At 42.2% G+C, this 25981-nt stretch overlaps 1 protein-coding gene across 1 annotated transcript; it reads left to right on the forward strand.

Moving 5' to 3' along the window:
• Positions 1-16198: 16198 nt before the first annotated feature.
• LOC140212397 (C-C chemokine receptor type 9-like) lies at positions 16199-17266 on the forward strand. The gene has a single exon (XM_072283144.1). The coding sequence runs from the start codon at positions 16199-16201 to the stop codon at positions 17264-17266; it is 1068 nt and encodes a 355-aa protein (XP_072139245.1).
• The last annotated feature ends 8715 nt before the right edge of the window (positions 17267-25981 follow it).

A 25981-nucleotide genomic window follows, 5' to 3' on the forward strand; every position in this document is an offset into this window, starting at 1 on the left:
CAGTGCAGCCACATACCGCAAAAGCTGACATTTTTGCTTTTACATCATTCTGAATTTTGATAATTTCTTCTTGCAAGCTGTCTTCCTGTTTTTCCACCTTGCAAAGAAATGTGTTAATTACCCTGACAAGAATTTCCAGATCATTCAAATCTTTGAATTGAATCTGAAAATCTTTCTTCAGAGACTGCAGGTATAAGCAGTACTCTTGCAAATCACGGACCATGCAAGAGAGTGCCATACTTTCCATGCAGGGTGTCTGTGAGAACATTTTTCTCCCAATGTTTTGCTTATGTATTTCCAATTTGCTGATAAAAGTGGACACTGTACTTTTTGACTGGATTAAATTAAAATTCTCACCCTGTAGTTTCATATTTAGAATGTTCACTTTGTCATACAGATAGGCTAAGTATGCCACATCTCAAAGTGGAAGTTTCGTCTTGTTTCCCAAACTCTTGTCGACTTTGAGCAAAAATTCAACCACAGTATCAAAAAGATCAAAGAAACATTTTAAACAGCAGCCTTTTGACAGACAATGTACCTCAGTGCGAAGAAACAAGCATTCAAACTCTTCATTGTTATTTTGGCATAACTGGTGAAATATTCTGCTATTTAATGGATGAGTTTTAATTTTGTTTATAGTAGATATTGAATGAGTCACGCTAGAAAAAAGTCACTGGCTGTGGTTTTTGGCTGTAAAGTACTGACGATAAGTTAAACAATGGATTGCAAACACACTTGGAATTTCTTTTTTCATAAATGCCACAAAACCAGCATGGCAACCTGTCATATATGGTGCTCCATCAGTTGCACAAGAAATTATGTTTCTAATCGGAATACTTCTATCATCAATATACACTTCGAGCTCGCCATAGATTGATTCTCAGTTGATATTTGTTCGTAACTTTTTACAAAAGAGAATCACTTCGTAAATTTTCCTTTTTTGATAAACCATACATATGCCATTAACAATGCCTCGTTGTCTTGCACAGTTGACTCCTGCAGTTGTATCCCAAATTTTGTTTTTTTGAGCTCTGTGCATAGTTGATACTCAATGTCTTCACTCATTTTGTCAATAAGACGAGGTACAGAGATGTCACCCAGAGGAATTGATTTTAAAATACTGGTGAGAACAGTAGTGAACACTTCTGATATAGTAGGCATTATTAATCTTTCACCAGTTGTATGAGATTTTCCACACTTTGCTATCATTTTGGAAATGTTATAAGAAGCAATGAAACCATTATCTAGGTCATTTTTAGCTTTCTTGACGAATGACTCGAGTATGTAGCACTTTTCAAATGCTTCTTTCATTTTTCTGGAACTGAGAAATACCATAAGTAGCCTTTTCAGGGTGTCTTTTACAGAAGTGTTCCTGCAGTCTTGATGGTTTCATGCCTTCATAAGACAGTACAGCATTACAAATAACACACATGGGGAATGAGAATCAGAATCAGGTTTATTATCACCGGCATGTGTTGTGACATTTGTTAACTTAACAACAGCAGTTCAATGCAATACGTAATATAGAAGAAGAAATAAATAAACGAATAAATAAATTACAGCGTATGTATATTGAATAGATTAAAATCGTGTAAAAACAGAAATAATATTATATATTAAAAAAAGTGAGGTAGTATTCATGGGTTCATGTCCATTTAGGAATCGGATGGCAGAGGGGAAGAAGCTGTTCCTGAATTGCTGAGTTTGTGCCTTCAGGCTTCAGTACCTCCTCTCTGATGGTAACAGTGAGAAAAGGGCATGCCCTGGGTGCTGGAGGTCCTCAATAATGGACGCTGCCTTTCTGAGCCATCGCTCCTTGAAGATGTCCTGGGTGCTTTGTAGGCTAGTACCCAAGATGGAGCCGACTAATTTTACAACCCTCTGCAGCTTCTTTCCATCCTGTGCAGTAGCCCCTCCCCCCACCCTCACCACCAATACCAGACAGTGATGCAGCCTGTCAGAATGCTCTCCACGGTACAACTATAGAAGTTTTTGAGTGTTTTTGTTGACATGCCAAATCTTTTCAAACTCCTAATAAAGTATAGTCGCTGTCTTGTCTTCTTTATAGCTGCATCGATATGTTGGGATCAGGTTAGATGCTCAGAGATCTTGACACCCAGGAACTTGAGACTGCTCACTCTCTCCACTTCTGATCCCTCTGAGGATTGGTATGTTTTCCTGCGTCTTACTCTTCCTGAAGTCCACAATCAGCTCCTTCATCTTACTGACGTTGAGTGCAAGGTTGTTGCTGTGGCACCATTCCACTAGTTGGCATATCTCACTCCTGTACGCCCTCTCGTCACCTCCTGAGATTCTACCAACAATGGTTGTATCATCAGTAAATTTAGAGGTGGTATTTGAACTATGCCTAGCCACACAGTCATGGGTATAGAGAGAGTAGAGCAGTGGGCTAAGAACACACCCCTGAGGTGCACCGGTACTGATCGTCTGTGAGGAGGAGATATTGTCGCCAAACCACACATATTGTGGTCTTCCAGTTAGGAAGTCGAGGATCCAGTTGCAGAGGCCCAGGTTCTGCAACTTATCAATCAGGATTGTGGGAATGATGGTATTAAAATGTTGAGCTATAGTCAATGAACAGCATCCTGATATAGGTGTTTGTATTGTCAAGGTGGTCTAAGGCCATGTGAAGAGATTGCGTCTGCTGTTGACCTATTGTGGCGATAGGCAAATTGCAATGGGTCCAGGTCCTTGCTGAGGCAGGAGTTCAGACTAGTCATGACCACCTCCCAAAGCATTTCATCACTGTTGATGTGAGTGCTACCGGGAGATAGTCATTAAGGCAGCTCACATTATTCTTCTTAGGCGTTGGTATGATTGTTGCCTTTTTGGAGCAAGTGGGAACTTCCGCTCGTAGCAGTGAGAGGTTGAAAATGTCCTTGAATACTTCTGCCAGTTGGTTTGCACAGGTTTTCAAAGCCTTACCAGGTACTCCATCGGGACCTCAGGCCTTGCGAGGGTCCACCCTCTTTAAAGACAGCCTAACATCTGCCTTCAAGACAGAGATAACAGGGTCACTGGGTGCAGCTGGGATCTTCACAGCTATAGTTATATTTTCTCTTTCAAAGTGGGCATAGAAGGCGTTGAGCTCACCTGGTAGTGAATCATCACTGTCATTCATGTTATTTGGTTTCGCTTTGTAGGATGTAACATCCTGCAATCCCTGCCAGAGTTGACATGTATCCGATGTTTCCTCTAACCTCGTTCGAAATTGTCTCTTTGCCCTCGAAATAGCTCTATGCAAGTCATACCTCGTGTTTTGGTACAGATCTGGGTCACCAGACTTGAATGCCACATATCCAGCAGGGGATGTACCTCTTGGTTCATCACTGATCTGACTAATGGGATAAAACAATACTCCAGGTACATAACTTTATACTGACACACTTTCTATAGTTTCCGTTTCTTCGCAGGATCAGAATTCGAGGCTTCACCGCCTTCAGACTCAGAGATTGTACTGTACGTATTTATCCATCATTAACGGATAAATGGGAATGCCTATCAGATGTTGACCAATGCGGTGAGTTGGCATGGTCGGTCAGGTCTCGTGCCTCAAGTTAGGGTGCCGCTTACTACCCTCCCTCCTCCCCCCCCCGACAACTTCTATTTACCTTAACGTCCCCTTAGGACACATAACTGCCCCCTTGAGAATCACTGTGGTAAATGAAAAGACTTATTTCCCTTAGCAGGAAGGTCAAACCAAAGAAGTGAGGTTTTAAACTATTTCTTGGAATAATTGGAAGGGAGAATAGGAAAGGTTTTTTTTACTCATAGAGTAGTGTGGGTCTGGGTCCAATTGCCTGAAAGGGTGGGGGAGGTATGTATTGGTGTGGACTTGAAGAACCATCAGCAGCAGGGTACTGACCCAGTGCTGGGCAATGGGATTGGATCAGGCAACTTATTCAACAGCATGAATATGATGCGTCTTAGAACATAGAATAGTACAGCACAGGAACAGCACAATGTTGAGCCGAACAAGTTAAAAAGCAGATCAAAAACACCCACACACTACACCATGTCCATATCCCTCCATCTTCCTTTCATCCATGTGCCTATCCAAACGTCTCTTGATGTATTTGCCTCTACCACCATACCAGGCAGTGCATTCCAGGCATCCAGCACTTTCCGAGTAAAAAATCTTACCCCTCACACCCACTTGAACCTATCCCCTCTCACCTTCACTTCATGCCCTTTGGTATTAGACATTCAGGTTGAATAGTCTCTATCATAAGCTCATCGACTTCAAAGGTACACACATGTGAGCTTCCAGGAGATTCCTTATCACATGCAGCCATCAATGTGAGATTCCTTATCACATGCAGCCAACACATTCAAAGGTTAGGATTCGTACATAGCCAAAAGCAATTTGTACAGACAGTCAGGGAATTCATTTACTCTGAAGAGCTTCCACAACTGTAAATACGAGTATGTACTAGGTTTTTACTACTGTTGGAGTAACGAAACAGGGAAGTTTTTGACATAGGTTTTTGTGATTTTAGAGAGCAAGTGACTCAGAAACTCGCTGGGCGTTTTAGCACCTTAAGAAAACTTAAGCCAAAAACCACACCTCATTCTACATAAGCTGGAGCTGGAAGTCTTGTCTGATTTTGGTTTTAATCATATTTCAGAATGACTTTCCACCCAGCCACTATTTCTAGCCTAGCTCTGGAGGATGTTTAATACATTCCATTGTTACCATACAAATAATTTCTAATAGAGACATTTCACACTGTAAATACTTGAACAACCTGTTGGAAGAATAGATGTCTCACTGCTTTTGCCAGATTGAAATTAAATTCAGATGTTTGAAAACATACAAAATTTATTTGAGGAAAAAATATTATACAAAGGGAAGACTGAATTATGGAAAGAATAATTTAATTTATACCAAGTGTTAACTCCTGCAGAACTGTTGTACATTTATCTGGTTGAAATAATTCCTTAAAAAGTTAAGAATTTAAATTAGTGGAGTGAAATTTATCAAAGCCTTCATTAGAAGGCTGTCTAGTTTAGAGAATATTAGCCAGAAGGAAAGGTTAGACAAACTGGGATTATTTTCCTTTGGAGCATCAGGGGCTGAGGGTTGTCCTGACAGAAATTTATAAGATTGCGGTAGGCATGGAGGGGGTAGATAGTCAGTCTTTTCCTAGGGTAGAAATGTAAAATACTAGAGGGTAAAGACTTAAGATCAGAGGCAGAATGTTTAAAGGAGACGTGCAAGTTAAGAATCTGCACAGAGTGGTCGTTGTCTAGAATGTATTGCCAGAGGTAGTGGTGGAAGCATGTATGATAGTGGTGTTTAAAAGTCACTTGTACTTGCATGTCTATACGTGGGGGTGAGGGGGGGAATAGGTTTAGCTTAAATTGGCACCATGGTTGTTACAGACATGGGGGGCTGCTGTGCCTGTTCCTGTGTTGTACTGTTCTAAGTTTATTGAATCCAGGATCTGAATCCCAAAATCTGAAAATGAGTGCCCCGTTTCAACCACTGCAAACTGACCTGGCTGTAGGATTTTCTTTGCTCTTTAAATCTGCAGAGAGAAAATGCTGAATCCGTAGAGACTGCCACAGATTCAGTAAGGATAAGGAGAACAAGACTCAAGTAATGAAGGAGAAATTGAGGAACTGCATTTTCTGGAGTGCTGTCATCGTGTTCTCAGATCACAAGGTGTGGACAGTCAAATAACACTTAGCAACATCCAGTGGGCTTCTCCAGAACAAGGTCTCACAGTCGTGGTCCAAACAATGGTCTAAGTTCCAGAACTGAAAGTGAGCTCCCTTGCCAATTGACTGAGAGTGGTAGTGAGTAGCCCTTGTAAAAAGAACCTCTTTAAGGGAAAGTACTCTAAGTTTGGAACCTAACCACACACATAGAAAGGTGGTCTTGGTTGTTAGAGATTAGCAATAACTATAACCACCAGGGTTTCAGTATGGAAAAGTATTTAACTGGGGGAAGGTGAATTATGATGCTTTTGGTCTGGAGCTTGGGAATATAAACTGGGAACAGATATACTCATGGAAATGTACAACAATAATGTAGTGGTTGCTTAGGGAGCACTTGCATGGGGTTTGGGACAGATCTATCCCATTGAGACAGAGAAGGAATGGCAGGGTGAAAGAATCACGGTTGACAGGAGATGTGGAACATCTAGTCAATAGGAAGAAGGAAGAATATTTAAGGTTTATGAAGTGTTACGTGTCCACAGTTTTATTTTCCTGGGAATCCATAATTTCGTTTTCTGTGGGAGTCACGTGTCCCCAGATTCGTTTTACTGAGGGTCCACAGTTTCGTTTCTGTGAGCATTACCTTATGACGTATGCCGATGGTATAAAAGAAATGTGAACAGTGCTGAGAAGGAGTCGAAGGAAAGAGAGAGAGACTGAATATTGCAGGCTTCGGGCTATCCTGGAACAGCTCACGATTGAGAAGGATAAAGTCTATTGCATACCCGTACCCAAAGGATTGGGTTAATCAGCAGCACACTGTGCATTGTGGAGATGTGTCTGTCCTTCGTATGATCCATGGGTGTGGATTTCGTGACAGTCACTTTGTGAAATAGTTCTTCGTGAACTTCGGAACAGTATTCCTCAGCTGGGATCTTCAGTAACCGTTTCTTCGTTCACTGGCCGTGGAATCTTTGGAATTCGTCGTGATCGCCTCATCGCTGCCCTGTGAATCCACAAGTCTCTCCCCTCACCTATATTTTGAGTAGATGTAAATAAATATAGTGATTTTAATATTAAACCCACTTTTTAATATATATATAAAGGAAGGGAGGAGAAGATGGCGGCGTGACGCAGCATGCGCGGCTGCTACGAAATGATATCATACTTGTAAGTAGGTACCGTGCACAATCCTGATTTGATGGAGACAGATGTGAGAAACATGGAGGAACATTTGGAGAAACTTCTGAAATGCCTGCTTCGCTGCCATTGCTACTGTGCAATTGAGGGGAAGGCCCCAAATCCTCAGCTTTGCCTATTGCCTGTTGCCAGGGCCGGGGTCGAAGCACTCGGCAGAGATGATGCTCGGTGCTTGCTGTCGGAGGGCTGGTCAGAGGCTCGAAGTTTTCGGAGGGACTCAAGAATCGGCTGTGGTCGGGTGCTTCCAGGGTGCTGCATCAGCAATTTTGCGGTGCTGGAGGTTCATGGCGGGAAGAGAGTTTCTCTTCCTTTTACCATCTACATGAGATGTTGGGACTTTCCAGAGACTTTGAGACTTTCTTTTACTGTGCCCATGGTCTGTTCTTTATCAAATTACGGTATTGCTTTGCACTGTTGTCACTATATGTTATAATTATGTGGTTTTTGTCAGTTTTTTTTTAGTCTTGGTTTGTCTTGTGTTTCTGTGATATCATTCCGGAGGAACATTGTATCATTTCTTAATGCATGCATTACTAAATGACAATAAAAGAGGACTGCGTGTCCTCATAATCTAATCTAAAAAAAAACCCGACTCAATTTGTCATCTCTTGCTGCTGGTATGTTACGAAATAATAACAGAAGCAAGGATCAGATAGGACTCTGGAGAGTTATAAGGTAGCCCGGACGGACCTGAAGAAGGAACTTGGGAGAGTTAGAAGGGGACATGAGAAGGCCTTGGTGAATAGAATTAAGGAAATCTCTATGCATTCTATGTGTATGTGAAGAACAGGAGGATGACTAGAGTGAGGGTAGAACCAATCAGGGATAAAAGAGAAAATGGATTTGGGAGTCGGAAAAGGTAGTGGAGGCCCTTAATGAATAATTTTCTTCAGTATTCACCGGTGAGAGGGTCCTTGGCAAATGTGAAGACAGCGTAGAACATGTTAATATGCTGGAATATATTGACATTAAGATTGACAATGTCAGAATCAGGTTTAATATCACCAACGAGATCGTGTCCACTGTGGACCTATTCTGGTGATAGGCAAATTGCAGTGGGTCCAGGTCCTTGCTGAGGCAGGGGTTGCTTCTAGCTCTGACCTACCTCTCAAAGCATCTCGCCACTGTAGATGAGAGTGCTACTGGATGATAGTCATTAAGGCAGCTCACACTGCTCTTCTTGGGCACTGGTATAATTGTTGCCCTTTTGAATCAGGTGGGAACCTCTGACTGTAGCAGTTTTTGCACACCCCTGCCAGTTGGATGGCACAGGTTTTCAGAGCCCGACCAGGTACTCCATCAGGCCCTGCTGCCTTGTGAGCACTCACCCTCCTGAAACCTCCAGGGAGGTACTACTGCAGTTGTACAAGGCCTTGGTGAGACCGCACCTGGAGTATTGTGTGCAGTTTTGGTCCCCTAATCTGAGGAAAGACATCCTTGCCATAGAGGGAGTACAAAGAGGGTTCACCACATTGATTCCTGGGATGGCAGGACTTTCATATGAAGAAAGACTGGATGAACTGGGCTTGTACTCGTTGGAATTTAGAAGATTGAGGGGGGATCTGATTGAAACGTATAAGATCCTAAAGGGATTGGACAGGCTAGATGCAGGAAGATTGTTCCCGATGTTGGGGAAGTCCAGAACGAGGGGTCACAGTTTGAGGATAGAGGGGAAGCCTTTTAGGACCGAGATTAGGAAAAACTTCTTCACACAGAGAGTGGTGAATCTGTGGAATTCTCTGCCACAGGAAACAGTTGAGGCCAGTTCATTGGCTATATTTAAGAGGGAGTTAGATATGGCCCTTGTGGCTACGGGGGTCAGGGGGTATGGAGGGAAGGCTGGGGCGGGGTTCTGAGTTGGATGATCAGCCATGATCATAATGAATGGCGGTGCAGGCTCGAAGGGCCGAATGGCCTACTCCTGCACCTATTTTCTATGTTTCTATGTTTCTATGAAAGGCAGCCCGACCTCGGCCCCCGTGACAGAGATCACAGGGTCACCGGGTGCTGCAGGGATCCTCATAGCTGTGGTTTTATTCTCCCTTTCAAAGCCAACATAAAAGGCATTGAGCTCATTTGGTAGTGAAGCATCACTGCCATTCATGATGTTGGGATTTTGTTTGTAGGAGGTAATGGTCTGCAAACTCTACCAGAGTTGACGTGCTTCTGATGTTGCCTCCAACCTCTCTCGGAATTCTCTCTTTGTTTCTGAAATAGCCCTCCACAAGTCATACCTGGTTTTCTTCTACAGGCCTGGGTTACCAGACTTGAATGCCTCAGATCTAGCTCTCAGCAGACTACGAGCCTTCTGGTTCATCCACGGCTTTTGATTCGGGTATGTACGGTGTGTTCTCATAGGCACACACTCATCCACACAGGTTTTAATGAAGTCATTGACAGTTGTGCTGTACTCATTCGGACTTGAAGATGAATCCCTGAATACAGTCAAACCAGTCCTGCAAGCACTCCTGTGCCTCCCTGGTCCACATCTTCTTGGTCTTCACTATTGATGCTGCAGTCTTCAGTTTCTGCCAATACTCAGGGAATAGAAGTACAGCCAGGTGATCAGACTTCCCGAAGTGGACAGGGGATAGCATAGTAAGTGCTCTCGATCGTGGTGTAACAGTGGCCAGTGTGTTGGTTCCTCCAGTACTACAAGTGATTTATTGGTGATAATTATTTACAGACTTTTTCAATCTGGCCTGGTTAAAATCCAGAAGGTATCAGGATGTGCTGTTTCATGCCTGTTGATCAGATTGATCAGTTCGTCTAGAGCTTATTTGATATTAGCCTGAGATGGAATATACACTACTACCAAAATGGTCATTGACATCTCCCATGGCAGATAAAATGGCTTGATTGCGAGGTGTTCCAGGTCTGGTGAGCCAGACTGGGGCAGCACCACCATGTTTGTACACCATGAGGAATTGATCATGAAGCAAACACCCCTCGCCCCACCCTTGGCTTTAAATGACACAGCAGTCCTATCTTGGCAGTATATTGTGAAACCATCGATCTGAATCATTGCGTTCAGAATGGAAGGGGATAACCAAGATTCTGTGAAACAAAAGACGCAAGTGGTCCTCATGTCCATCTGATACAGCACCCTAGCTCTGAGATCTTCAATTTTATTTATCAGAGACTGTACAGTTCCCAAAAAGACAGTTGGTATTGAGAATCAAAAACCTCATTTTTTAAAAAATGCACCATTAGCCCAGCACAACAACTTCTCTTCCGCCACTGTCTTAAAGAACATTTATTATCAGAGTGTGTATACTACATACAACCTTGACATTTGCCTCCTTAAAGGCACCCACAAAACAAAGAAACCCAATAGAACCTATTAAAAAAATGAGACTGTCAAACACCCAATGTGCAGAGAGAAAAGAAACAAATCATGCAAACAATAAAACTAAGCAAATAGCATCAGAACTGAAGTTAACGGAAGAGAGCCCTCAGCCACAGAGTCAGTCACAGCCAATCAGGAGCCCATTAGTTGCAGGCCACACCCTCAGTTCAGTGCAGAGTCAGTCACAGCCAATCAGGAGCCCATTAGTCGCAGGCCGCACCCTCAGTTCAGTGCAGAGTCAGTCACAGCCAATCAGGAGCCTGGTAGTCGCAGGCCACACCCTCAGTTCAGTGCAGAATCAGTCACAGCCAATTAGGAGCCCATTAGTTGCAGGCCACACCCTCAGTTCAGTGCAGAGTCAGTCACAGCCAATCAGGAGCCCGTTAGTCACAGGCCACACCCTCAGTTAAGTGCAGAGGCGAGTAAACCTCATGGAGCAGTGAGCTGAACTGGCCCGTTCCTCATGTCCAAACCTTCAGCCATCCCTTGCTCTTGAACCTGGGTCAGAGGTTGAGTTTAAAAGCTGCGAGGTGATGTTGCAGCTCTATAACATTCTGGTTCAAGCACTCTTGCAGCGTTGTCTTCAGTTCTGCTTGTCTCTTCATAGGAAGGATGTGGAAGTTTATAAAGGGTGCAGAGGGGATTTATCAGGATACTGCCTGGTTAGAGAGCATGTCTCATGAGGATGAATTGTGAGAGCTATGGCTTTTTTCTTTAGAGAGAAAGGGAATGAGAAGTGACTTGATAAAGGAGTATATAATGATAAGGTTTAGGTAGAGTGAACAGCCAGTGACTATTTCCCAGAGCAGAAATGGGTAATACAAGAGGTATAATTTTAATGTGATTGGAAGAAAGTGTAACGGGGGTGTCAGAGATAGATTATTTTTACACGAAGGTGGCAGCAGAAGTGGATACATTGGGGAAATTTAAATGACTGTTACATTGGCACATGGATGATAGAAAAATTGAGGACTATGTAGGAGGGAAGGATTAGATTGACCTTGGAGTAGGTTGAAATGTCAGCACAACATTGTGGGCCGAAGGGCCTCTACTGTACTGTACAGTTCTCTCTTCTATGTCCACATGGCTGTTGTCCGAAACCACTTACCTCAAAAGATCAGGAGTGAGGATGTTTGCCAATGATTGCAAATGTTCCTTTCCATTCCTCATTCATCAACAAGTAAAGCTGTCCATGCTTGTCTGCAGCAAGATCTGGACAACATTCAGGGCTGGTAACACAGTGACAGAGAGTCTAACAATCTACTCAGTGACAATGTTATCACTGAGTCTCCTATCACTGGTACCCTGCGGTTATCATTGACCAGAAACTCAAATGGACCAGATACATATGTACTTATGGCTACGAGGTGGGTTGGAGGTTGTATATCCTGCAACAAGTAACTAACCTCCTGGCACTCCAAACCCTTTCTGTCAATTATGTGCACATGTGGACTGCACGATGGAATACACTCTCCTGGACTGGCTAGTGCAGTGCCAATAATTCCCAAGGCATTCAGCACCATCCAGGATGCAGCATCCTAATGACTGGTAACCTGTCTACCCCCTAAACTCCCTCCACCACAATGCCCAGTCTGTGCCATCTACAAATTCATACTGTACCTGCTCAGGGCACTCCAACAGCAACACCCAAACCACCACCTCCACCAGGAGGAGGCACATGGAAATACCACCAACTGCAAGTTCCCCCCAAGCTGACAATAACATTATTGTCTCCTCTACTGTAAAGATGAAGCCACACTCAGATTGGAGGAACAACACCTTATATTCCGTCTGGGTAGCCTCCAACCTGATGGCATGAACATCGACTTCTCTAACTTCCGCTAGGCCCCACCTCCCCCTCGTACCCCATCTGTTACTTATTTTTATGCACACATTCTTTCTCTCACTCTCCTTTTTCTCCCTCTGTCCCTCTGAATATACCCCTTGCCCATCCTCTGGGTCTCCCCCCCCCCGTCTTTCTTCCCGGACCTCCTGTACCATGATCCTCTCGTATCCCCTTTTGCCAATCACCTGTCCAGCTCTTGGCTCCATCCCTCCCCCTCCTGTCTTCTCCTATCATTTTGGATCTCCCCCTCCCCCTCCAACTTTCAAATCCCTTACTCACTCTTCCTTCAGTTAGTCCTGACGAAGGGTCTCGGCCTGAAACGTCGACTGTACCTCTTCCTAGAGATGCTGCCTGGCCCGCTGCGTTCACCAGCAACTTTGATGTGTGTTGCTTGAATTTCCAGCATCTGCAGAATTCCTGTTGTTAACATTATTGTCGTCTAGTTTAATTCCTGGAAAACCCTCCTCAACAATTTGTTCAGAAGGATTGAGATAGTTCAAAGACGCTGCCCAGCAACATCTGTGCAAGGGCAGTTATATTTGGCCAATAAATGCTGGGTTGGTGAAGTATTTCAAAATTGTCTAATAAACATATAAAAACAAATCCTGACCACTGATAATCTCCATACCTAATTGTTCCATCACTGAGGTCTTTGTCTTCAGCCTAGTCTCCTAACTCTGTAATTCATGTGCTAATTCATCTCTGTCCGCCCTTTAATTTCTCATGTTCTTATATTACTCATATTTCCCTATGTTAAAGAAGGAGGCCATTCAGCCCATCAGCTCTCAGGAGCAATCCTAATTTTCCACTTATTTCTGTATAAATTTTTTGAAAACCTTGTCTATCTGCCCGTGTTCAGAGCTGCTTTCGAGAAAGTGCAAGTTCCCAAGCAGGATGATGAGCATAAACGAGAAACTGTGTGGTACACCCAGTCCAAACCCATCATGTTACATCCTGGGGAAGTAGCTAGAGTGACGGGAAACTACAGAACCACAGAAATCTTCAGCTGTCCACGCAAATAGGGTGACAGTGATTGTCAGGATCACCTCAGAGGGAGAGGTTAACCTCAGATGTGGGGTGCTGCTGCCCCCTGTGAGGGCAGTTTTCCTGTGAGAAAACTGGATGTCAGACAGTCTCCTGGATTGGAAAAAGATAACACCAAAGTCATTCAACTTTGGTGACTTCCTGGTACCCGAGGGATGGAAAAGGAAAGTGACGGAGAAGATGTTGAAGCTCAGAGATGTCTTTTCTACTGATGAATTTGATATGGGTTGCTCCATTAGTATTCACCACACTATTAGAGTGATGTTTAGAGAGAGGTCTCAACCGTTCGCACCGGCAGAGGTGGAAGATTTTCCGCAGCATCTGCTGAAACTGAGGGAAGCTAGGATTATCACTGAGTTTAGAAGTCCCTGTGTGTCATTCATAGCAGTGGTGAGGAAGAAGAATGGGAAGGTACGAATGTGTGTCGATTATCAGACACTGAACAGATGTACAGTCCCTGAATGATATACTGTTCAATGGATCAAGGATGCTCTGGCCTGCCTGAGTGGATCAAAATGGTTCAGTGCATTGGATCTAAAGAGTGAGTATTATCAGATACCCATGAATGAAGCTGGTAAAGAGAAGACGACATTGATATGTCCACTTGGATTCTTTCATTTTGATAAAATGCCCCAGAGCTTATCAAGAGCACCGGCTACTTTCCAAGGTGTTATGGAGAAGACTTGGAGACATGAACCTGCTTCACATACTGGTGTACTTGGATGATCTCATAGCATTCAGGTCCACACTGGAGGAGCACGAAGGTGCTAGACCACTGAAAGATGAAGGGTTAAAACTGTCACTGAGCAAATGCCAGTTTTGTAAGATGTCAGTCAACTATGTCAGACACATAATCTCACAGGATGGAGTGGCTATAGTTTTGTCCAAGATGGAGGCAGTAACCACATAACTAAGGCCCAACAATGTGAGTGCCCTTGGACTCTCTAGGTACTACCAGAGATTTGTGAAGGACTACAGAGTAAGCCACCCTTTAAACCAACTTCTGTGTGGTTACCCTCCCTCGGGGAGAAAGGGAGAAGAACGAAAGGAGAAGGCGGCAAGTTTATCTTTGCCCTTTGGAGCCTTTTGGGGAAAGATGGCATACAAAATATGAAGAGGACTTTCAGCTGCTGAAAGAGTTGCTGAATTGTGCTGGCCTTTGCAAACCCCCAGTTGCCATATGTACTGCACACAGACACCAGCCATGAGGGATTAGAGGTGTTCTATAACAAAACCAAGACTCCGAACTCCGGAACAGCCTTAGCTGTGATAGTGTTGTGCTAACCACTATGCTACGTGGTGCCCAATTACATAATGGCAATATGTGTTTTGTCAATTTAATACTATTTTATCCTGAATTTCAACAGCACATTGTAAATTCAAAGATACGAAGGGCTTTTATTATCAAAGTATGTAAGCAGTATACAATCCTGAAGTCCCCACAGACAGTCACCAAACAAAAAAGAACCATGGAACCAACCCATTCAAAGAAAATCATCAAACATCAACCCACGCCCCCCATGTTAAAAAAAAGCAAAAACCCAGAATATAAAACCGAGTATTAAAAGGCACATTCAGTTCAGCTCAGGGTTCATTGTCTGAAGGCTGCCCTGATTCAGAAGTTGTAACAAGAGCAAGCAGAACTAGAATTAGAAATTGAACACATCATAAAATTACTAGAATGTTACCTGGGTTTCATCACCTAAGTTGCAGAGAAAGGTTGAATAAGTTGGGTCTTTACTCTTTGGAATGCAGAAGGTTGAGGGGGGACTTGATAGATGTATTTAAAATTATGAGGGGGATAGATAGAGTTGACATGGATAGGCTTTTTCCATTGAGAGTGGGGGAGATTCGAACAAGAGGACATGAGTTGAGAGTTAAAGGGCAAAAGTTTAGGGGTAACATGAGAGAGTGGTAGCTGTGTGGAACGAGCTTCCAGCAGAAGTGGTTGAGGCAGGTTCGGTGTTATCGTTTAAAGTTAAACTGGATAGATATATGGACAGGAAAGGAATGGAGGGTTATGGGCTGAGTGCAGGTCGGAGGGACTAAGTGAGAGTAAGAGATCGGCACGGACTAGAAGGGCCAAGATGGCCTGTTTCCATGCTGTAATTGTTATATGGTTATAAAAACTGAATTAGAGTCCAAATCTACAATCTGTGTTGATTACCTTGCTCCAGCACCATCCGCCAACAGCACTGAGGGAGAGGGAGATCAGGTCACTTGAACAAAACGTAGGGGGAGGTTGTATTATATTGACATAAGATGTAAAGAGCAGCATCTTGCTTGTTGCTAATGGACTCTTGGATCAATAACTTCTTCCACATCCTCCTCCTGGTGGCGCTGTCATGTTTTTGGACTCTTAATTCTACCTTGCTTGTTAATTATGTTATTGTCACTCCAGCCTTTCTGTTTTAATTACTTCAGACTGCTCTGCAATCTCTGCATCATTCTACCGTTTTGCACTTGTCATTGTATCTATTATAATCAAGAATACTGTTTACTCTGTAAGCTTCACATGAGCAAAGGGTTTCATTGTTTCCTGGTGTATATGGCAATAAAATAAGTTCAGCTTCAGGTTTATTGTTGCCTGATTGTACATGTATAGAACCAAATGAAACAATGTTCATCCCACGAAACATAGATCACACAAAACCAAAATATTACCATAAATAAGTTAATAAAATATAATCCAAAATGCATGTAGTGTGCAGCACAGGTAACAAGTAAACAGCTCACTAGCCTAATGATTAGATAATTTAACAACAGGTGAAGTTGTAATTTACTTTACAGCCAAACTATTAATGCTGAAAAAGTAAAATTCCTTTGCTATATCCGGGTCATAGAAATATACAGCACAGAAACAGGGTGTTCAGCCCACTGAGTCTAAAATAACCTGAAAAGATATAACCCCGCCTGGTTTTGGTCCAGCCTATACGAGCTATTCCAAGAAATTAATCACATGTGAGAATCTTTGCTGCATCTTTCCATAAATGGTCACCATGGTCTATGGTTCTTTGATTCCATTTGTCACTGTGGTTGGTTAACTGGTGATCTGTTCAATTGCAGGAGAGAACATGGCCAGAGCTGACGAGGACCAAGATTTAACCTTCCCTACCTCGACCTATACCACAGAGTACTATGACTATGATGAAGAATCAAGTGGAATGTGCATAAAATCAGAAGTCCGACAATTTGCCCAATATTTTCTTCCACCTTTCTACTTCTCTGTGTTTCTTTTAGGGTTGGTGGGGAATGTCTTGGTTGTAGTGTTGTACGCTTACTACAAGAGGATCAAAACCATGACAGATGTTTATCTCCTAAACCTAGCTATTGCTGACATCCTCTTCCTCTGCACTCTGCCATTTTGGGCACTGAATGAAATATCTGGATGGATCTTTGGAAACTTCATGTGCAAAACAGCTAACAGCATCTATAAGATCAACTTCTTCAGCTGCATCTTGTTGTTGTCTTGCATCAGCATTGACCGTTACATCGCTATTGTGAAAGCAGTGAAAGCGCGGAGTTCAAAGAAAAAAATACTTCTTCAGAGCAAGTTAACCTCTCTAATTGTCTGGGTGACTGCTGTACTGTTGTCTCTGCCAGAGTTCTGCTTCAGCTCACAGGATGAAGCCCGAAGAAGTTGCTCTACAGTCTATCCGGAGAAGAACCTGAAAGCCACAGGGTTTGCAGTTCAGGTGGCTGCTGGATTTTTCCTGCCTTTTGCTGTCATGACAGTTTGCTATTCCATGATTGTTTGGAAGCTTCTCCGGGCCAGAAGCTTTCAAAAGCACCGAGCTATAAAAGTGATAGGGGCTGTGGTAGCTGTCTTTGTCCTCTCTCAGTTGCCATACAACAGCATCATAATCATGAAAGCCATGGATGCAATCAATACTACAATAACCGACTGCCAAACCCTCAAGAACCTGGACATTGCCACCCAGATTACACAGTGCATTGCTTTCCTGCACTCTTGTCTGAACCCACTGCTGTATGCATTTATAGGAGTAAAGTTCCGAAAAGATCTGTTGAAAATCATGAAAGATATAGGCTGCATCAGGACCTTAACCAAACCACAGCAGAACTCTTGTAAATCCTCTCCTGATTATTCAGAAAGTGAAGTGACAGGGACATTTTCCTTATAAACCCCAGTTAACAGAGATAGACCACAGGATGCTAGCATCTAAATTACAAATGCTCTATCAAGAAAGAAGAACCCATAAAAATACCTTGTTTATGCTTTTTCTACTTACTGCCCATTACATCACTGGCATTTAGGGCAGCAATGAAGATTCTCCATCTCTGGCAGTGTTCTTCATCGTGTCAGTAGCTTCCTCTCGGTTTTCACTGCTGTCAGTCACGCAAGTCCCAGGTGGAGACTCACGAACACTGTTGCACTCAGATGTGGAAGGATTCTTCATTGCTGTATCCGGAACAATTTTGTTTTATCAGTCAGGATTGTTAGCCCTGAGCTGAATCCCCAAACCTGGAGGACCGGTGGACCACTCTTAGTCTGGCCTTTGCCCCTTGACCTGTTTGGCAAGTTTGACCCTACCAAGAGCCAAAGCATAAAGTCCTGACTCCAGCCAACATAGCTCTCCGGGTCAATGAAGCACACAAGTCTCCAAACCTAACGACAAGGTTGTGGCCCTCTTGGAGGTTTTCCTACTTTATGTCGGACTAACTTTTTGAGTTAAGATAACTTAATTTTGCTGTCATAAAAAGATGAGAGGAACTTGACATTAAAAGCAAAATGAGCCACAAAGAGCTTGCTGTTCAAATATAAATATTAGAATGGATAATGCAGTGGCGCCATGCCTGAGTAATAAGTCAGAGATGTCACAATGTATCGCAGGTTTACCTTCTCAGCCTGAAAAGTGTCGTTAGAAGGAATGAGGGAGCAATATTTTCCCTTAACCTCTCATGGTCTGGATTCTGGAGTGCAGACGCGGAAATGAGTCTCAAACCCACCATGGCAACAGTGAAATGAAGACAGATTTCATTAATGAAGCTGGAATTCCATGTATATACTTATTATGACACAGAACGGGGCTGTTTGGCTTATTGACTTTGTGAAGGCTCAGTCCAAATCCCTTTTGTCTTATTGTAACAGTAACAGTGAATATTGTGTCAAATAATATTTATTTTCTTATTGCCTGGTGGATTGGGGAAACCAGCATCCTGAAATAATGTGGCCCAGATATCTCTCCAGATCTAGTTATGTGGCTGGTCCTTATCCTTCCCCAGACTGACACAACCTGGAGCCTCAATCATTTGCACCTTGCAAGTGAGTAAAAGGGACATAGAACTGTAAAGTGGAATAACAAGCAAAATTAAAGTATTAAAGAATCATGCGCGGTACCAGTGAGATACTATTGAGGCCATTCCTCCTGTAGAACAACTTATTAGCATTATAGTGACTGCTTTACAAAGAATTTTGTTTCTGCATTAGATCCTGAGTAGGAATTTAAAGTTTGGGCTATTTTAAACCTCAGCAGTTTTCACGCATTAAAAAAATGTTTTATCAATGAAATAGCTGCAGTATTTTTATTGGTTGGCTGAAAGGAAATTTTTGACATATTTTGTTCCTGTCAATGTTTGTTGCATGGGGTGCTGGGAAAGCATTGAATTTAAAACCAAGGTATGTAGAAATTTCTTGTTTAGGATTCTCTTCCCCAGAGAGTTGTGGAAATATTTAAAGTTGAGGTGGATACGTTTTCAAGGGCTGAGGGAATCAGTCACGGAACCAGAATTAAGGCCTGGGTTAGATCACTTGTAATCTTATTGAAAGTTGAGGCAGGCTTGAGAGACTGAAGCTCCTGACTCCTGGCTTTTTTTTCTGTTCTTGTGTCAGACACTGAAGGTTAAAATAATTAATTTTAACTAGTTATTTTACAATTAGCATGATGTTGTTTCAATGCTTTAAATAATCCTCTTTTATTGATCAAATGAATTTTGCTGTTTTATGTTACATTCCATTCAACGTTTTGTTACTTTTCTCTCATTTTTGTATTTGCTTTGATAATAAAACTGTATGTTCTGTACCCTAAAGAATTTGATTATTTTACTTATTGTGACGTATATTTTGTTAATGTGTATCTTGCTTAACTTAGATAAAACATTTATACCTGCAGTTCCACAGTTCTGTATGTTGAGTCCCTACTGATGGACCAGTAAGTTGGTCAGTTGTTGCTGTTTTGGATACATATGTTGACCCAGGTTAAAGTTTTATTTTGAATTCAGTTTTCCGAGATTTTGGTACAAACTTGTTTGCATATGATCAAATACACGACCTTCTCTGAACATATCATTTTAGACAAACAGCGAAGTAGAAAGATGTTTTAAATAAATTGCACTAAAAAAAATTCTTGACATACAAGAGTGATCCATAGGTGTTCACTGTAGTCAGCATAGGTTAAACGCATAGCAATTTTTCAACGTAGTGCTGGGCTGATTCAAAAAGTTAAATATTATAGATGCCGAAATAAATCAGAAATGAAAGCAAAAAACACTGAGGAACTTGGCAAATCCAAACTGAGAGAAGCAAAGTAATGAGAGGAAGATCCCATTGAAACCTACCAGGCACTGAAAGGGCTGGACAGAGTAGACATGGAAAAGATGTTTCCATTAGTAGGAGATGCTAGGATGCAAGGGCATGGCCTCAGAGTAAAGGGATGCCCCCTTAAAACTGAGATGAGGAGGAATTTCTTCAGCCTGATTCTGGTAAATCCAGACTGTGGAGATTAAGTAATTCAGTGTACATAAGGGTCTACTTTCCTCTTCTATTATATTCCTTCTTCTTCCACATATCACCTCCCAGCTTCTCACTTTATCTCCCACCCACCCACCTTCCCCTTCACTTGGTTTCCCCTGTCACCCACCAGTTTGTACTCCTTCCCTTCCTCCCCAGTCCCAATGAAGGGTCTCAGCCCAAAAATGTTGACTGTTCACTCTTTTCCATAGATTCTGCCTGTCCTGCTGAATTCCTTCAGCAATGTTGTGTGTTGCTTCGGATTTCCGGCAGCTGCAGATTTTCTCAGGTATGAGTTACTAGTGTGTCAGCTTGGCTAATAGAGCTGCTGAAATTATTAAATGCTTTAATCACATTCAGTGACAACTTCGGAGCATTATGAACACTGGGATCTCACAGCGATGGCTCCTGATCCCTAGCTGTAAAACTGAGGCAAAAGAATTCAGTCCAAAGGGCTTGGGTGAGACATGCTGATATAGACAGATGGCAAAAACATGGATTCTGGCTGCATATGATTTGCAAAGCAGTGCTCATTTGTTGGAACCAAGCCTGGTTAACTTTACCTGGAAAATCACTATTGACAAAAGTGAGGATTCCATCCAGGACCAGAGTGTGGGTGTAGAGAGAAGTGTTGAAAAGACAGCCAGGACAGGTATCTGGCAGGAGTTGAGTTGGACACAAGTGTTAAGTATCATTAACTTTATGACTTCAAAGTCAGTAAGAACAAGATGCCAATATTTTTCTCCTCCAACTTGCCTCCATTTGTGTTTTTTTTTAAAGTTTAAAATGAGTTGCTTTCCAGAGGACTACTTCCTAAAGATGATTCAGGTTGGGGTTGAATTGTCAGCCTTCATCATGTTTCTAGAATATATTTTGCTATTTCCCACATTATTCAATATTTCCCACATCTCTCTCTAGAAATTGGGTGTCCTGGTAAACCAAACAAATTGGAGGAAGAATAAGGGTGGGATTGCTCCGTTGGTAAAAAATTAAATCAAATCCTTGGAAAGAAGTGACATAGGATGGGGAGATGTAGAATTCTCGTAGGTAGAGGTAAGAATCTGCAAAGATAAAAAGACCCTGATGGGAATTTCAAAGAGACCTCCAAACAGTAGGGTATAAATTACATTGGGAGATAGAAAAGTCATGTAATAAGGGCAATGATAGTCATGGGGGATTTCAATTTGAAGATACATTGGGAAAATCAAGTTGGTACTGAATCCCAAAAGAGGGAATTTGGAGAATGCCTATGAACAGTTTATAGTTGAGTCCACCAGGGAAAAGGCATTTCTGGATTGGAGTTGTGCAATGAGCCAGATTTCATTAGGAAGCTTAAGGTAAAGGTAACCTTAGGACTCAGTGATCAAAATATGGTAGAATTCACCCTGCATTTTGAGAGGGAGAAGCTAAAGTCAGATGTATCAGTATTATAGTGGAGTAAAGGGAATGACAGAAGCATGAGAGAGGAGCAGGATTAGAAGGGGGTACTAGTAGGGATGATAGCAGGACAGTAATGGCTGGAGTTTCTGGGAGCAATTCAGAGGGTGTAGGATAGATAATCTCAAAGAAATATTCTAAAGGGAGGATGAGGCAACTTTGGCTGGCAAGGGAAATCAAAGACAGTGTAAAAGCAAATAGAGAGGGGGGTATAATATTGCAAAAATTAGTGGGAAGTTAGAGGAATGGAAAGCTTTTAAAAAACAAGTAAAGACAACTAAAGAAGCAATAAGGAGAGAAAAGATGTAATATGAAACTAAACTTCCAAAAGTTTTTTTCAGATATGCAGTATAAAGAGTAAAAGAGGTGAGAGTGAATATTTGACCACTGGAAAATTACAACAGAGAGGTAATAATGGGGAATGAAGAAACATTGGATGAACATCATAAGTATTTTGCATCAGTGTTCACTGTGGAAGACACCAGCAGTATGCCAGACATTCAAGAGTGCTAGGGAGCAGAATGAGTGTAGTAGCTATTACCAAGGAGAAGATGCTTGGGAAGCTGAAAGGTCTGAAGGTGCATAAGTTAACTGGACCAAATGGATGACACTCCAGGGTTCTGAAAGGGGAGGCTGAAGTGATTATGGAGGCATTAGTAACGATCTTTCAAGGGTCACTAGATTCTGAGCAACACACACAAAATGCTGGAGGAAGATGTTTGAAAATGTCACTCCTGGCTGTGTAAATTTTGTCTTTATGAAATAGTTGAACACATTCTTTTACAAAGTGAAGCATATAAGTTGAAAAAAAGCAAATACAGGCTGCACTACTAGCTTTGGAGGTTGACTGTTTTCATCTACAAACCTAAGTTATGGAAGTGACTTTAATTTAATTCACAATATTGTCTTTCATTATTTACAGTCTATAGGGCATTTAGGGGAAATTTAGTTTTCACTTGATAAAGAACTAGTAGGGGTTTCATTTCCCAGTTCCCTACACCACACTCCGGTCCAGCTGGTGGCAGCAGTACACCTTTCAGTTGGACTGCCAACCACCATTAAAAGTTGGAAGCAGCAGCAGCAAGTCAGACAGCAACTTCGGAAAAGAATAAACAGTTGATGTTTCAGCCCAAGACCCTTCTTCAGGACTGAGAAGGAAGGGGGGAGGTACCCTCCAACCTGATGGTGTAATTATCAATTTTTCCTTCCAGTGAATAAATTCCTCCCCCCTCCTCTATTCCCCACTCTGACCTTTCACTTCTCACCTGCCAATTACTTCCCCCTAGGTCCTCTCCTCCTTCCCTCTCTCCTATTGTCCACATGTCTCTGTCAGCTTCTTTCTTCTGCAGCCCTTGACTTTTCCTTCCCATCTGCCCCCTTCCGCCTCCACCCCACCCCCACCTTTTATTCTGGTATCTCCACCCTTCCTTTTCAGTCCTGATGAAGGGTCTCAGCCTGAAACATCAACTGTTTACTCTACCATAGATGCTGCCTGACCTGCTGAGTTTCTCCATCATTTTGTGTGTGTTGCTCTGGATTTCTAGCATCTGCAGATTTACTAGTGTTTGTCATTCGATTGTGAATTCCAGAGGAGTGAAAAATTGCAAATGTCTCTCTTTGAGAAGGTAGGGAGGCAAAAGAGAGGAAATTATTGGCCAGTTAGCCTGACTTCAGTGGTTGGGAAGACGTTGGAGTCCACTATTAAGAATGAGGTTTTGGAGTACTTTAAGGGGCACATGATAAAGTAAGCCAATGACAGTATAGTTTCCTTAAGGAAAATTTTGCCTGACATTGGAATTCTTTGAGGACATTACAGGCAGGGTAGACAAAGGAGAGTCAGTGGATGTCGTTTTCTCGGATTTTCCGATGGCCTTTGACAGGGTGCCACAATGCAGCTGTTAAACAACATAAGAGACCATGGAAGATACTAACATGAATAGAAGATTGGTTAGAAGTGAAGAGTAGGAATAAAAAGGACCTTTTCTGGTTGGCTGCTGGTGACTAGTGGTGTTCTACAAGGGTCTGTGTGAGACTGATACTTTCCACATTATACGTCAATGTCAGAATTGATTACTTTGTGGCAAAGTTTGCAGCTAATACAAAGATACAGTGGCATGCAAAAGTCTGGGAACCCCTGGGCAAAATTTCTGTTACTGTGAATAGCTAAGCGAGTAAATGATGACTGTATTTCCAAAAGGCATAAAGTTTGGGCACCCTGCATGGTCAGTACTTAGTAACACCCCCTTTGGCAAGTATCACAGCTTGTAAACACTTTCTGTAGCCAGCAAAGAGACTTTCAAGTCTTGTTTGGGGGATATTTGCCCATTCTTCTTTGCAAAAGGCTTCTAGTTCTGTGAGATTCTTGAGCAGTCTTGCATGTACTGCTCTTTTGAGGTCTATTCACAGATTTTCAATGACGTTTAGGTCGAGGGACTGTGAGGACCATGGCAAAACCTTCAGCTTGCGCCTCTTGAGGTAGTCCATTGTGGATTTTGAGGTGTGTTTAGGATCATTATCCTGTTGTAGAAGCCATCCTCTTTTCATCTTCAGCTTTTTTACAGATGGTGCGATGTTTGCTTCCAGAATTTGCTGGTAGTTAATTGAATTCATTCTTCCCTCTACCAGTAAATGTTCCCCGTGCCACTGACTGCAACACAAGCCCAAAGCATGATCAATCCACCTCCGTGCTTAACAGTTGGAGAGGTGTTCTTTTCATGAAATTCTGCATCCTTTCTTCTCCAAACATACCTTGGCCCATTGTGGCCAAAAGGTTCTATTTTAACTTCATCAGTCCACAGGACTTGTTTCTAAAATGCATCAGACTTGTTTAGATGTTCCTTTGCAAACTTCTGACGCTGAATTTTGTGGTGAGGATGCAGGAAAGGTATTCTTCTGATGACTCTTCCATGAAGGTCATATTTGTGCAGGTGTCGCTGCACAGTAGAACAGTGCACCACCACTCCAGAGTCTGCTAAATCTTCCTGAAGGTCTTTTGCAGTCAAGCGGGGGTTTTGATTTGCCTTTCTAGCAATCCTACGAGCAGTTCTCTCGAAAAGTTTTCTTGGTCTTCCAGACCTCAACTTGATCTCCACAATTCCTGTTAACTGCCATTTCTTAATTACATTACGAACTGAGGAAACAGCTATCTGAAAACGCTTTGCTATCTTCTTATGGCCTTCTCCTGCCTTGTGGGCATCATTTATTTTAATTTTCAGAGTGCTCGGCAGCTGCTTAGAGGAGCCCATGGCTGCTGATTGTTGAGACAAGATTTCTTTTTCTTCTTCTTGTGTTATTTTACGGCAGTTGGCAACCAGCTTTTAGGTGCATTACCGCCATCTGCTAGACATGGAGTGTGGATCGTTGGATAAACAGGAGAAGGGAAAAGAATTGCATTCCCTATATTCTATATAATAAACCTGAGTCTTTCAGATACTTCACGATACGGATCTGTATTGCTCTTGAATTCTCACTTAAAATGTCTTCTATACCCACATCAGTTTTTTTGTTTATCTTAAGCGCTCCTATCATCTTCACTCTTTCTTTTTGATACTTCTTACATTTTATCAACACATGTTCAACTGTTTCTGGTTGATTACAGTATTCACACAACCCAGCTGGATGTTTCCCTATTTTGTGTAATGTATAATTAAGATTAGTGTGTCAAATTCTCAAACGACTGATGATCACTTCTGTCTTTTTATGTCCACTCGACAATCTTTTGTATCTGACTTGCCTCTGTAGTTTGTACAGTTGTCTCCCTGTTTCACTCTCATCCCAATGCTTCTGCCATGTCTCCTCAATACGTGTTTTAATAATGCTCTTGACTTCCACTTTGCTAAGAGTGATCTGGACCTCCATTATAGGCGATTTGAGCGATTGTTTAGCTATACTATCCATCTTTTCATTACCCTCCACTCCACAATGAGCAGGAACCCAAAGAAAGCTTACTTCTACCCCATTTTTGGTCAGTGTATATAACTTGCATAAAATCTCCAATAAAATATCCTGTCTACTTTCCGATTTTCTTGATTTGATCGAGGTTAATGCAAATAAACTGTCTGAACAGATTACAGCCCTTTTGGTATTATTTTCTTCTATCCAAGATAATGCACTCAATATTGCCATTAATTCTGTTGTATACACTGATAAATGGTTTGATGTTCTTTTCCTAATACTAGTTTTGCACTGAGGAACGTAGGCTGCAATACCTGTGTGGCCAGATCTAGGGTCTTTGATCCATCCATAAATATTACAAGTTCATTTCTAAAATGCAAGTCTATATATTCTTGTACTATCTGTTTGATTCCATAGTTAGACTTCTTTTTTAAAAGTTGTTTCAGGTTTTTATCCACTGTATGCATTGTAAAGAGCCATGGAGGAACATCAGATATTGGAACTGTAGGGCTATATTCCATTTCGTGTAGACCATATTTTTGTGCTGCTGCACCCCCAATCCATCCAAAGCTATTATAACTTGACTTGTTATGTTCCCAGCAGTCTTTTAATATAGCTTTAGCTGGATGTGAGTAGTTATGTCCCATGATGTTAATCCAGTAATTTAGCATTAGCTTTATTCTTCTAAGTCTTAATGGCATTTCCCCCATTTCGACTTGAAGAGCTGATATAGGTGATGTTCTGAATGCACCACTACATATCCTGAGGGCCTGAGCTT

This window comes from Mobula birostris, chromosome 19 (genome assembly GCF_030028105.1).
Source record: "Mobula birostris isolate sMobBir1 chromosome 19, sMobBir1.hap1, whole genome shotgun sequence".
Taxonomy (NCBI): domain Eukaryota; kingdom Metazoa; phylum Chordata; class Chondrichthyes; order Myliobatiformes; family Myliobatidae; genus Mobula; species Mobula birostris.

Bases quoted from the DNA above. Each gene is read 5' to 3' on its own strand.
- LOC140212397 (XM_072283144.1), top strand. From the start codon at position 16,199: ATGGCCAGAGCTGACGAGGACCAAGATTTAACCTTCCCTACCTCGACC.